The sequence below is a fragment of the Pristis pectinata genome, chromosome 23, assembly GCF_009764475.1.
Source record: "Pristis pectinata isolate sPriPec2 chromosome 23, sPriPec2.1.pri, whole genome shotgun sequence".
In the NCBI taxonomy this organism is placed as follows: domain Eukaryota; kingdom Metazoa; phylum Chordata; class Chondrichthyes; order Rhinopristiformes; family Pristidae; genus Pristis; species Pristis pectinata.
The window spans coordinates 31093528-31107844 of NC_067427.1; the positions used below are offsets into that span (position 1 = coordinate 31093528).

At 44.9% G+C, this 14317-nt stretch overlaps 1 protein-coding gene across 4 annotated transcripts in view; it reads left to right on the plus strand.

Annotated features, from left to right (window-relative positions):
* The window catches only part of LOC127582277 (TNF receptor-associated factor 2-like), a 55305-nt gene that overhangs the window by 26979 nt on the left and 14009 nt on the right, over positions 1-14317 (plus strand). For all 4 annotated transcript variants that reach the window (XM_052037451.1, XM_052037449.1, XM_052037452.1 and 1 more), the window contains 2 exons: positions 2348-2422; positions 5673-5747. In XM_052037451.1, the coding sequence (XP_051893411.1) occupies positions 2348-2422; positions 5673-5747 (150 nt within the window). The remainder of the gene's footprint in view (positions 1-2347; positions 2423-5672; positions 5748-14317) is intronic.

The window sequence follows — 14317 nt, forward strand, 5'->3', positions numbered from 1 at the left end:
CAGTAAGAGAACCTGGGTGGGTTAGAAGGAGAGAGGAAGGAACACAGGGGTTGCAGGTTACCTGAAGCTGGAAAACTCAGTGTTCACTCTATTAGGTTGTAGACTGGATGGAAATGGATGCAGAATAAAATTGCCTCCACTCTGTCCTTACAACATTCCTCAGCCTTAGTTATAAATTTTGTTTGCAAGGCCAGCTGCCTTTTAGCCCTTTGAGTGAGGTGACCAGCTACTGCTGAAGTATGACAGCTCTGGCCTTCCCATGAGGAGCTGGACTGCGAGTGACAAGCACGTATAACAAAAAGCACTACAAGCCAGAAAATTGCCTATCTTGGCAAAGCCCAGGGACTGAACCAGAGATTTCCTGGCACTAACTCAGAGTTTACTCTTTCGGATACAGGTTCCTAGTTGTGACTGATGTAATCAGTCAAATTTTGCAACTTGCAGTTGAAGCTAGGAGTGACATCATTATTCATTTAGAATAGGCTGTTCCCAGCCTCTTTCACTTCAGGCTTTCAGGCATTTCCTGTGTCGTGACACCACACTCAGTGAGAATAAATACAGACAGACTCTTTGTTAATTCCATCAGCCTGGCTGGAGAGCTGGCCTTGAGAAAACGCACCGCAGCAGTTAGATTGTTGAGGAGAGTGAGGGAACAGCAAGAGAAATAATTTACCAATGTTCAGCAATGTCCTGCAAAGTGTCACTTCCTTGATTACAGTACTCTCCTTAGTTCTCTGAACATCCAGAGTGGTCTTGGGATCCCCTGCAATCTCCCCAGTAATTGTGCTGCAGTCTTCGCACTGGAACAAAAGCTCCAATACTCGGGACTGGTTGCTAAAGGAAATATAATAACACAATATTCCATTGATATATCGAATTACCCCAGAAGGGAATTATCTTGTGTTGTGAGGGAATGTGGCAATGAATTAACAATGAGGCATTCAGCTCACCATCAATACTACTGATAGCTTTGTGGAGAGCAGGAAGTGTAAAACTCCCAGTAATGGCCATTGTTAAGTTAATGTCTCTTTAGTGCTGCATCTGCTCATTCCTGTTACTTAACAAGGAAAGTGGTGTTTCCATTGTCCTGCAAAACAGCTCATTGTGAGTCTGGTGTGAAAATCCAGTTAGAGTTTGACTGATAGACCAATTATTTGGAACTGTCATTTGAGTTAGATTTTAGTGAGTTGTTGCTGGAAGTTGATTCTTTGCACAGGTCAGTTCTCTGATCTGATGACCCACACAATTCCACCCCTCTGCCTTTTCTCATCCATAGTCAGAATTTCCTTTTCCAATTTATTGCTTCCCACACAGATTAAATTAGTGTGGGAGTGCCCTTCCTGACATGAGTCACTTGATGTGGGTGCCCCTACCCTGCCCTTCCCACCCAATATGAGTCACTTGGTGTGGGTGCACCTCTCCTCTCTCCAAACTGACTAGCTTGAGGGCCCACCACCAAGCGCACTGTAGTGAGTCACTCAGTCTGGATGCCCCATCATTGCCCCCACCCAACACAAGACACTCAGTTTGTTGGTGTCCTTCCAGTGTGAGGTACAAATTATGTGGATATTAATCCTAACTCTCTGTCCTTCATGTGAGTTACTCAGTTTGTGGATGTGCCCCATTTACCCAATGTGAGAGACTAGTGTATCCCCCTTCCCCTTGTGTTAGTCAGGGTGTGGCTATATCTTCCCTCATCCAGTGTGAGTCATTCATGTGGATACCCCTTCCCTATTCCATTTGAGTTGCCTGAGTGTGGACACTGCCCAAATTAAGTGTGTGGTTAACCTTTCCTCTTGAGTTACTGTATGTGGGTGTCCCTTCCCCCACTCTGAGTTGTTTGATGAGAGGGTGCCATCCCTGGGAGTGAGCAGTTTGCGGATCCTCCCACCACCAGCAGTTAACAGATGTGTAGATCCTGTTCACAATTGCTTCACTGGTTAAGACAGCTAATGTCTGAATTGCAGAGTTCCCAAATTTTTTCAATGGGCTCTCCAGTGAGTTATGTGGTCTGTGTAAAGATTGCTATCCAGTAATCCATGCTGAAGTTTAATGGGAGGTGTAGCCAACTCCAACAAGCCTGTTGCTTGCCATGGACCCTTTCCACAATGTCTGGGTCTCCAAGGAGGTATTGCATTTCATGAGCTGCATTTCTGCTCCAGCTTCTGATTCCTAATCGAATTGTCAGTATCAGGCAAGTCTGAAGCACCAGTGCAGCTAAAACCACAGGGGCTGTCACAGACCCCAGCTTTTGCTTCAGTTGACATATATTGGATTTATATTATTTGTTGAGGAGCGCTATTGTAGAGTAAGCACCTTAGATGTCTTTTGTGTTTGGCATCCATAGGCTCATGATGAAATATGTTCCAAGTACCCATTAATGTGTGAATGGTGTGGGAAAAAAAAGATTCCAAGAGAAAAGGTAAGATCTGTGCTGAAATAAAATCAAATGAAAAGTGTCTGATTGGATCCTACGAGAAGGAAAAGCATGAGAGCCATGCTCGGCAAACTTGAGAAATGGATCATTCACTTCATATGCTTTGTACCTCTGTAGTTATTTCTGTTCTCCACGTTAATCTCCAGAGTGAATTAACTCTTGCTGGAATATCTTTCCACAGCGCTCACCCTTAATGCCATAACTCTCACTGTATACAGCTCCATTGGGAATGAAGGGAAATGGGGCACAATTACATAGAAACTGACTCCCACTGGGGTGTTCCACTAAAGTAGGTGTATGTAAAGTAGGACATGATTAAGTCATAGCCTCCTTTAAATGAGGCATCATTACCCAGGCACTGGTGGCGATGCAGGGCACTGGCAGCCAGGAGGGGGGTGGTTCCCCAGGCACTGGCGGCCACTGAGGCATGGTTCCCCAGGCACTGGCAGTCACTGGAGGCAATTACCTGGGCACTGGCAGCCAGTGGGACATGGATCCCCAGGCACTGGCAGCCACTGGAGGTGGTTACTCGGGCACTGGCAGCCACTTGGGGTGCCATCACACAGGGCACTGGCAGCCACTGGGACACATTATTTCGTTAGCGCTTCCTCACAGGATACAGCTTCAAAGTCAGCGCTCTCACTAGGTCGTGTTTTAATGTTCTTGGATGAGAATCAGTATCAGGAGCATATAATCATTTCCCCCTTTCCTAGTTCTGAGGACATTCAAATCTGACAGGAACATAGTTTACAACACAATGTATAGTAGATGAGTTTGCCCCTGGATAATTCTTTGTCCAGTCCCTCCTTGAACATTGGAAATCTTTTGTTTAATGCTTGCTGCCTCTTCCATGGATCTTATAAAGCTGTGAGCAAATGAGTTTCCCATTGACAGTTTCAAACCTGCCACAGCTACTGATTCGATCTTGCATGCTACTTTAATTGGTTTTGAGATTTTCTTTTCTGACCAATGCTTTCCCTTCTCCACAGTATTCACTTTCACTGCTTCCCACAGTTGAAGGCTTTGCCTATGGTTGTTTTGTTGTGATGTGTAATCTGTCTTTGATGCAGCAATGTGATATTCCAGCAGAGGTTCGGTGTAAGAGTTCCTTCAAAACAGAGCGATAGATTTCTGAGCATTAAGGAAATCAAGGGATATGAGGATAGTGCAGGAGAAAGGTGCTGAGCTAGAAGATTGGCCATGATCTGGGTGAATGGCAAAGCAGGTTTAAAAGGCCAGGTGGCCTACTCCTTGTGTTCAAATGAGAATTCACAGAAAGATGTGGGTGGAATGCTTTTAATAACAAAAATTAAGCAATTATGGCAATTTCTTAAAGACTTTGAGTCTGAAATGAAGTGTTCCATTCCCCAATAAAAAGTATTTCGCATTGAAATGAGTACCAGGTTGTTTAAGAACTTTGTTACGGTCTTTGGCTGACTCATTGTAAAGTCGAATATAAGAGGAAAGAATTAGTTGGAGGGTCATCTGATGTACACTCATCTCTCTCCCCTTATAAAGCCAGTAATAGAAAAAAAAATCTTTGAGATCAAACACCAAAAATGTTTGCTGTAAATTCACGGAATCAATCAAAAGGAATATCCAGACCTGAGATTGTCATGCAGCATCCTTCATTAGCAATACTGACAATAATTAGTCTAAAGAAATGTGGCAAGAGATGGGACCGAAGATAGAAGAAAAGCTTCCAAAGAGACAAGGAATATGCGAATAAGATATTTATTTATTAGTTACATGTACATCAAAACACACAGTGAAATTCATCTTTTTGCATTACTGAGAATGTTCTGGGGGCAGCCCGTGAGTGTTGCCACTCTTCCGGCACCAACGTAGCATGCACACCGCTCCTAACCTGTAAGTCTTTCGAATGTGGGAGGAAACCGGAGCACCTGAAGGAAACTCATGCAGACACTGGGAGAACGTACAAACTCCTTACAGACAGCAGCCGGAATTGAACCCGGGTCGCTGGCGCTGTTATAGCGTTACGCTAACTGCTACACTATAAACAGAAGCAGGGGTAAGCCATTCAGCCCCATCACACCTGCTCCATTCAATAAGGTGATGGCTGAACTTTTATCTCAGCACCACTTGCCCACACAAAACCTGTATTTCATGATATTCAAAAATATGGATCCCTGTCTTAAACATACTTGGCCATAAGCCATTTTGGGTGGAGAATTCCAAAGGTTCACCACACTGTAGGTGATGAAATTTCTTCTCATCTCTGACCTGAGTAGCTGCTCCCTTATTTTAAGAGGACGACCCCTGGCTCTAAACACCTAGTCGAGGAAAATCTCATCCCCACATCTACTCTGTCAAGCCATATAAGAATTTTCTTGGTTTCAATAAGATAATCATTGAGAAGGTATTCCAGGGAGTATGATTACAGATTGTGCTGGTGTCAGAGTTGAGAGGAAGAAGAGAAAGAAGCAGAAATGGGAGAATTATGTATTTTTCATCATTATTTCTATTTGAACCTAATTACGTAGCTGGCCAGTGACATTCTGAATGTTGATCACACTGGATTACTGAGGCTTGCCTTTCCAACTAATTCTTTTCTCTGATATTTGGCTATATAACATGTCTGCCAGAGACTGCAACAATATTCCAAAGGAATTTAGTACTAATTTTGATGCAAAATATTAATTCATAGATTTTTAAGAAAGGGTCATAATTTATAAGATAAAATTCAGGAGAAGTTGGATACTGAGTAAATCCCCTCTACACCGCCCCTTCAGAGATTTGCAGAGCAGATACAGCAAGTTGGGTTCGGTGTAAATTTCCCTTCGCACTGTCCAAAATACATTTCAGTTAATGATGTCGTGAGCAGGTTTGTGCTGTGTAAGTACCATGAAACAGAAGGCAACTTGCAGGCTTTTCATGAACAGGTCAATTTATAGCTGCATAACCACTGGACTCCATTTAAAGTCATTTCAAATTTGACCGTTTCTAAAAGCAACTGGCAAGATGTTCATTGTAATTTCCTGAGCTCACTCTAAGCCAATGTCCCCACCCTACTCCAATCTTTGATAACAAAGAACATTTTTGGAAATAGAATAGTACTTGGTATTCTGCTGTGCTGGGCACTAAGCATGGCAGCTGGCTAGCTACTGAGTGAGCGACCGTGAATGCAATGCTGGGCAGGGTTCTGGCTTTGTCTCACCAAGCTGCGTTATCGGTGCATCTCTGCTGAGTGTTCATTTTGTCTTTGTCTTCACAGTACGCCGATCACATTCGATCATGTGGGAAGGTGAAACTCCTTTGTCGATTCAACCAGATTGGCTGTGAAATGGCAGTAGGTGCACTTTTCAATATTTGTTTTGTATTCTAGCAGCAGTAGCTGCTAGTTCCCAATGCCAGCCATGGTGGTTGTTTTGTAGTTGTGAATTAATTAGTATTTTTGATAGATAGCTTGATCATACTTCTTGGTACGTGGATAAAATTGACCTTGCACATAATTCTGATACCCATGAGTCTATCAGTTTGTGCGTAGTGGTTTTTGCAGAATTAGATGGGTAGTAGATTAGTAGATGTTTCTGCATCCCACCTTGCACCTCCAGCCCACTCCCAACCCCCCTTATCCCCTCCCCCTACCCTGACCTCTCCTCCTGCTCCCCCTCTTGTTCCCTCCCCTCCATCCACCTCCTATCCTTCATCGCACTCTTCACCCCTGTACCACTCCCAACCCCTCTCACCCCTTTCCTCACCAGCCCAGCCCCTCCATCCCCCCCACCCTTCCTCTTCTAGCCCCAACTCTAACCCCTGCCGGGTCTTTTACCATCCCCCTGACCTCCCCCTCTCTGAGGCTGTGCAGTCTGTTCTCAGCAAAAGCCTCACCTTCGTACCTCTATGCCCCCACCTCAACAAATTCCGAGCCCAGCACGATGCCGAGCTCTTTTTCCTCCGCCTCCATGCCGCCTTCTTCGGTAAGAAGTCCTCTCCCCCTTCTGATGACCCATTCTCCCACCTCCAGCCCCCTTGTTCCATCTGGACTCTCCCACAGGGCCTGTAACATTCCCTGGACCTATTCATAGCCAACTGTCAGTGCAGCATCAGCCGTCTGGACTTTCCTGCTCCCCTCACCCACTCCAACCTCACCCCTTCTGAACGCTCTGCTCTCCACTCCCTCTGCACCAAGCCTGACATTGTCATCAAACCAGCCGACACAAATGGTGCCATGGTACTCTGGCATACTGACCTCTACCTTGCAGAGGCCAGATGCCAACTCTCGGACACTTCCTCCTACCAACCCCTGAACCATGACCCCACCAAGGACCACCAAGACATTATCTCCTGCACCTCCACAGCTACCAACATAATAGTCCCACAGCCTCAGACTGCCCGCTTCTATCTCCTCCCCAAAATCCACAAGATGGACTGTCCCGGCAGACCTATTGTCTCCACATGCGCTTGCCCCACGGAGCTCATATCCTCGTACCTGGACACCATCCTGTCCCCCCAGTCCAATCCCTTCCCACCTACACCTACGTCCGTGACACATCACACACTCTCCAACTCCTTAACTTCTCCGGCACGCACAACCTCATCTTCACCATGGACATCTAGTCCATATACACCTCCATTCCCCATCATGACAGCCTCACCGCCCTCTGCTTCTTTCTTGACCAGAGACGGAACCAGTCCCCTTCCACTGACACTCTCCTCCACCTGGCTGAACTTGTCCTCACCCTAAACAACTTCACTTTTGATTCCTCTCAGTTTCTACAAACCAAGGGCTTAGCTATGGGCACTCACATGGGCCCCAGCTATGCCTGCCTCTTCGTTGGCTACGTTGAACAGCCTCTATTCTGAGCCGCATTCCTCAACTCTTTCTCCGCTATATTGGTGCCACCTCTTGCACCCGTGCGGAACTTGACAGTTTCATAAATTTCGTCACAAATTTTTACCCTGCTTTCCAATTCACTTGGACTACCTCTGACACTTTCTCTCCTTCCTCGATCTTTCCACCTCCATCTCGGGAGATTCCTTATCCACTGACATCTTCTACAAACCTACTGATGCCCACAGCTACCTCGATTACAGCTCCTCTCACCCTGTCTCTTGCAAGGAAGCTATCCCTTTTTCTCAATTTCTCTGCATCCACCTCATCTGCTTTCCACTCCAGGACATCCGAGATGTCCAACTTCTTTACTAACTGTGGCTTCCTCCCTACTGTGGCTGAGAGAGCTCGCATCCACATCTCTGCCATTACCCGCACCTCTGCTCTCACCCCCACCCCTCCCAGACCCAACAGGGATAGGGTCCCTCTTGTCCTCATATTTCATCCAGCCAGCCTACGTATCCAACACATCATTCTCTGCCACTTCTGCCATCTCCAATGGGACCTCACCACCAAGTATATCTCCCTAGTTCACTTCTCTTCCCCACCCACCCATCCCACTACCACCCCAGGAACTTTCCACTGTCCCTGCCATAGGTGCAACACCTGCCCCTACACCACCTCCATCCAGGGACCCCAACAGTCCTATCAAGTGAGACAGAGATTCACCTGCACCTCCCTTAATATCATCTACTGCATTCAGTGCTCCAAGTGTGGCCTCCTCTACATTGGTGAGACCAAACGCAGGCTAGGTGACCGTTTCGCAGAACACCTGCGCTCTGTCCATACCCGCGACCTGCATCTCCCCATTGCCAGTCTCTTCAACTTCCTTCCCACTCCATCGCAGATATGTCAATCCTCAGCCTCCTCCACTGCTAGAATTCCAAGCGCATACTGGAGGAACAGCACCTCATTTTCCGTCTTGGAACCTTACACTTTTATGGCATGAACATTGAATTCTCCCACTTTAAGTAATGCCTACAACCCCCTCCACCCCCACCCCCAGCCATGCTTCTTTTCTTCCCTTTCCTAGTCTCTCTCTCTCTTTTTCTACCCCCCTTTTTTCTTCCTTACCTTTTGACCCATCCCCCGGTGGATCTGCTCTCCCCTCCTCCCCTGCACCTGTCTATCACTATCTCTTACCTGCATCCACCTATCACCACCCTGTGCCCACCCCACCTCCCCTCTTTTGTCCACCTATCACTGCTCTGCTTTTCCCTCCTATATATTGGGCTTCCCCTTTTCCTATCTTCAGTCCTGAAGAAGGGTCCTGACCCGAAACGTTGACTGCCTGCTTTTCTCCACGGATGCTGCCCGGCCTGCTGAGTTCCTCCAGCATCATAGTGTTTAGTCTATCAGTTTGGACATTAATTCATTGATCCAGGACCTACGGGACACCATTGTGGTCCAGCTGCCTCATAGCTTCGGTGACCTAGTTCGATCCTGATCTCCAGTACTCTCCTTCTGGAGGTTACATCACCTCCCTGTGACCATATGGGTTTCTCCAGAGTACTCTGGTGTCCTCCCACATTCCAAATGTTGATAGGTTAACTGAGAACCGTAAATTACCCTTTGGTCTTTGTAAGTGACAAAAGAATTAAGAGGGAGTTGATGGACATGAGAGAGAACATGTTGCAGGGCTACAGGGAAATGAGGGAAGGTGAATGTGACTGATTGGATTGCACTGCTGGGAGCTGGTGTGGATCCAGTGCACTGAATGACCTCCTTCTGTGTCTTAAAATGTGAATAGGCAAGAAGTGATTACCTTTGTTTATCAAGTACTCCTTTCCATGTAGTAGTTGTTCTACAAAAATGTCAGTTTGAGAATATTGGTCTTGTAACAAGAAAGGCTAACTGTATTTGTAAATCAAAAAGCTGCAGATCTGGAAATCTGAAATAAAACCAGAAAATGCTGGAAACACTCAGCAGATCAGGCAGCATCTGTGGAGAGAGAAACAGTAAAGATTCAGGTCCAGTACTATTTGTCAGAACTGGGAAACAGAAAATAAGTTGATGAAGAGAGGAAATAATGGACGAGAAGGAAGTGTGAGGATCAAGATACAGATAGTGGAGGTGGAAACAAAAATATTTGGAAATACCCAGCAGGTCAGGCACCATCCGTGGAGAGAGAAGCAGAGTTAGCATCGATGACCTGTTTTCAGAATAAGGAAATGTTGAAAATGGAACATGTTTTAAGTTGCAGAGAAGAAAGGGAATGTGTGTGATAAATTCAGAGTGCACAAGATGGAAGGCGACAGTACCAGCTGAGTGGTGAAGGCATTATTGGCAGTTAATCTATCTGGTGGAGATGCTGTAGGAGATAAGGACATAGGGAGAGAGAAGTAAAAACATTATTGAAACTGAAACGTTCGACATACATCATGTGCTGGAAATGCAAATTGCAAGGGAATGCGGAAAATACCGAGCAGGTTAGGCAGTGTGAGCAGAGTCAAAATTACAGTCTGATAACGTGTTATTAGAACTGGCCTGTTCCAGCACAATCTGGAAAGGCTGCTTATTTGAATTCAATGATGAGTTCTAAGGGCTGTGCTGTGCCTAGACAAAAGGTGAGATGCTTTTCCTTGGAGCAATGTAAACTGCCAAAGAGAGAGGTCATAGTGGGATTGGAAATAGGAAAGTGAAGAAACAAGTTTGTTTTTTGTAGAGGGGCTGGGATAGGGATGGATAGGACAAATGGAATATCTCTGATAGGATGAGGCCAGGGCTGTCATGGTGATAAGCTGTTAATGAACATTTCTGGTTGATAGGTTAATGATAGAAGCTTGCACAGATGCTCCCTGACCTGCTGAGTGTTCCCAGCTTTTTCTGTTTCATATGTCCAGCATCTGCAGCTTTTTGACTTTCATTAATCACCCAGACACACAATTGGAACGTAAGGGCATTGGGAAACCTCCCCTTGCTGTGGGTGGGAGGAGAGGACGGAACACGTGTGGTTAGAGCCCTGTCAGTTACAGGGATGAGATGGTGATGGAGGGAAGTGAAGCCATGGTTAAGGAAACAGGAAGACACCTGGTGTGGAAAGTATCATTGTCAGAACAGGAACAAGAGAGCCATGTAAACTGGGAGAAAAGAATGGGGTCCTTCCAGGAAGCAGGGTGCCTGGAGGTACCTCCATCCAGTCAACAGTGTGGATGAGGGGAGGAATAGAGAGAAACAACCATCTAACTCACCAGCCTGCATCAAAATTTGAATTCACATTTTTTTGAAGAGCATAGAAGGAGGTTATTGGGTACATCAAATATATGGCAGCTGTCAGAGCAGTCCCATCAGTTATTGCCCTACCCATTTCCCTGCAAACTATTGTCTCTCACTGACACTCACCTACACATTAGTGACAATTTACAGATGCCGATTAACTTACCAACCAGCATGTCTTTGGAATATGGGAGAAAACAGCAGCATTCAGGAAAAGCCCAGTTGCTCACATGGAGAGCATGCAAACTCCACGTGAGACAGCACTGGAAATTGGGACTAAACCTGGATTGCAGGAACTGTGAGGCAGCAGCGGTACCTGCTGCAACAATGTTATCCCACATTCTGAAATGAGGCAATAGTGTCCTCCAGATGGGACATGATGGGCAAAAGGATTTCTGAGGCTTGAGGATAAATTTTGAGGACTTGGCTTTTGTCATTTGAGTTTATAAGATGAAGGGATGATCTGATCAAGGTGTTTAAAATGATAAAGATTTACTGGGATATGCAATGAGAAACCATGTTTGTGGTGGGAAATGGTGATGTAGGGTGGGTTGTTCAAGGGTGAAATTAGGAAGCATACTTGGTCACTCAAAGTGTGGTAGAAATGACAGACTCTGTTTTCAGTGACTGTACACTGGGGATCATTTGAAATTTTAAAGACTAAACTCAGTTTTATCAAATAAGCATATCAAGGTGGGCCAATGGAGTTCTGGTAGAGATCTCAAAAACACAACATCGGCCAATGCTCAACAGGTCAGGTGGCGCTTGTGGATACTGAAAATCTGTCTGGTTCAAACTGACCTTCACCACTTTCTGTTCTTGACAAACGTGTACCAAGATACAGCTTTACTAATCTGCTGTATAATTTCTTTACACAAATCTGCAGTAATTTAGCTGGGTTTTCAGCTATGCAGTGGCTAGGTCAGCACAGCCACCGAGAGCAACCAGCAAGACTGATTAACTGAAGGACACTCAATGTAAGTTCCTTGAAAACAACATGAACAGCACTCCTGGTTTATGTCAGTGTGGGATTTGAAGCAGAAAAATTGATTACAAAGTCAGGTGTACACCAAGTTAATTGATAACCAGTAAATTGACAGTGGTTTAACTATTAGTGTTGGTGTCCTCTGGGCAGGGAGAGACAAATCTTTCATTCAGTGCACACTTGAAGGTGCCTTGTATAGTTTGGACCCAACAATGATGCCTCTGCAGAGTCGGGTATTCTCTACACAGACTTGTGGAGAATGGGTGAAGTACTGAAACACTCCAGGACCCAAGTCTAGCAAAAGCCAGCAAGTATCTTTGGGAGATTAGAGGAGAAAAAAAGGATTTGTCAAAAAATGCTTCCCCTTCACTGGTACTGCATAGCTATTGCAGTTTTTAAGTCTTCCTTTCAGTTCTCCAAGTGCTCACAAGATGAGCAGGATTCCAGTGATGTACTTCAGTATTTGGTGAATTTCTGTGTTTTCATATACTGTGAGAAAACACAGATTAGTTCTTAGCTCAGTTGAATGCTGTGGGCACAATCTGATTCTAGGCAGTTTTGGGCTTGATATCATCAGGACATGGGAGTGGATGAGACTACTGTGTTGGGCTATTGTGGTCTCTGTGGAAAAATGAGTGTGATCGGCCAGAGAGCCTCCTTCATCTGGGTGTATCTTTGTGTCTTAATTTGGTTCTTTTCCTTCAAGTTTGGAATCAAGGTTAGTTGTGTGTGGATGTTGAATAACTTGGTTAGAGATTGGACATCCATGCTTGCACTAAATCGGCCCAGACCCTCAACATAATTTGGTGAAATATAGACTGAGCGAGCAGTAACATGAGGAGAAAAGTGAGAGAAGATTTTCTGAAGTGTTTAGGAGAACTTCCTTGATCAGTATGCTTCTGGCCAAATGAGGAAGGTGATCATGCTGGATTTGGTTCTGGGAAATGAGTCAGGCCAAGTGGAGCAAGTATCGGCAGGGGAATATATAAGAAACAGTGATAATAATATCATGTGCTCTAAAATAGCAATGGGAAAGGATGTAGTCCACTGCAAAGCAGAAATAATCAATTGGAGTATGGCCAAATTTAATGCAGTGAAACAGATCTGGCAGATTGGAGACAAAGTCTAGCAGGCAGACTAATTCAGCTTCAATCTCAGTGCATTCTATGAGGTAGAAAGTAGAAAATTAAATCCAATGCTCCATGGATGGCCAAAAAAATGGAATGTGAAATAGAGTGGGGGGGAGAGGGCTGGGATTGAGAGGTGCCAAGAAGGGTTGTAAGAGAAGAGTTGCAGCTGACCAGAGAACAAAGGAAATTTACTCATGGAAGCAGAGGACATGGATGAGGTATTAAGTGATCACTTTAGAACATTCTTCAGCAAGGAGGATGATGCTGCTGGAGTCTCAACAAAGGAAAATGATACTGATATTCTGGTTAGGTTAAATATTGATAGTGAAGGAATTAGAAGGGCTAGCTGCACTTCCGTGGAAATCATCTTATCCAAATGGTATGATTCCAAGGTTTCAGAGGAAAGTAAGGGAGGAAATTGCAGAGGCCTTCACCAGAACCTCCCAAACACATATAGATTCTGAGGTACTTAAGAACTGGAAAGTTGCAACACCAACCAAATTGCAGACTTTTACATGAACAAAAAAGGGTGCAGGAATACACCTACTGCAGGTAGACCAGTCAGTTTAACCTTGGTGGTTGAGAATGTTCTGAAACAATAATCGGACAGAATCAGCATAGATTGATTTGATAAAGCCAGCACGGGTTTGTTCCAGGAAAATAGTGTCTCACTAACTTGATCGAGTGCTTTGATAAAGTAACAGAGGATAATGAAGGAAGTGAAATTGGTGTAGGGTATCTATTTGACATGATGAGAGGCCACAATATAGGCTTGTCACAAAGAATAAAGGCCATGGAATAAAAGGGCCTGTACCAGCAGATAGAAAATTGGCTAAGTAACAGATAACAGCAATAGGGAAAGGTTGTTCTTTGGATTGGAGGCATGTGTGCTGTGGACTTCCCCTGAGGTCAGTACTAGGACCATGAATTTTCTTGTATATTTATATCTTGGACTTGGGTGTACAGGACACAATTTCCAAAGTTGCAGGTGGTATAGAATTTGGAAGAAATGAGGATGATTGCAGTAGACTTCGAAGAGATGTAGATGGACTATGGAATGGGTGGATAAGTGGTTAGTGAAATTGAATGTGAAGTGTTATATTTTAATAGGAAGAATTATAAGAGGCAATATAAACTAGAGGGCACAAATCTAAAAGGCGGACAAGAGCAGAGAGGTGTTAGGGGTATGTGCATAATATGTTGAAAGTGGCAGGGTAGGCTGAGCAAGTGGGTTTAAAAAAAACATCTTTATAAATGGATGTTTGGAGTATGAGAACAAGAATGTGATGATGAACACTGATTTAGCCACAAGTGGTGCATTGTCCCCAGTTCTGGGCACTACACTTTAGGAAAGATGTGAAGGTTTTGGAGAGGGTGCTGGAGAGATTTACCAAAATGATTCCAGGGATGATTCCGCAGACTGGATGACTCTGCAGGGCTATAAGAAGAGGGTGAGGGTGTGGGACCAGGTGGATTGCTTTTCAAAAGACTCAACTTGCTGAATAGCCCCTTCCTTGCTATATCCATTCTGTGAATAGAGTCCAGAACCTTAAAGGACCCAGGGTATCAATATGATTTGGTGAAGGGTGTTCTCTGTCCCTTCAGAACACAGGGCCTGAACCTGCTAGAAGGAGACAGCTTCAGTCTCAGTGAGTTCTGGTGGCCATGCTATAGGAAAGGTGTGATTAAGCAAG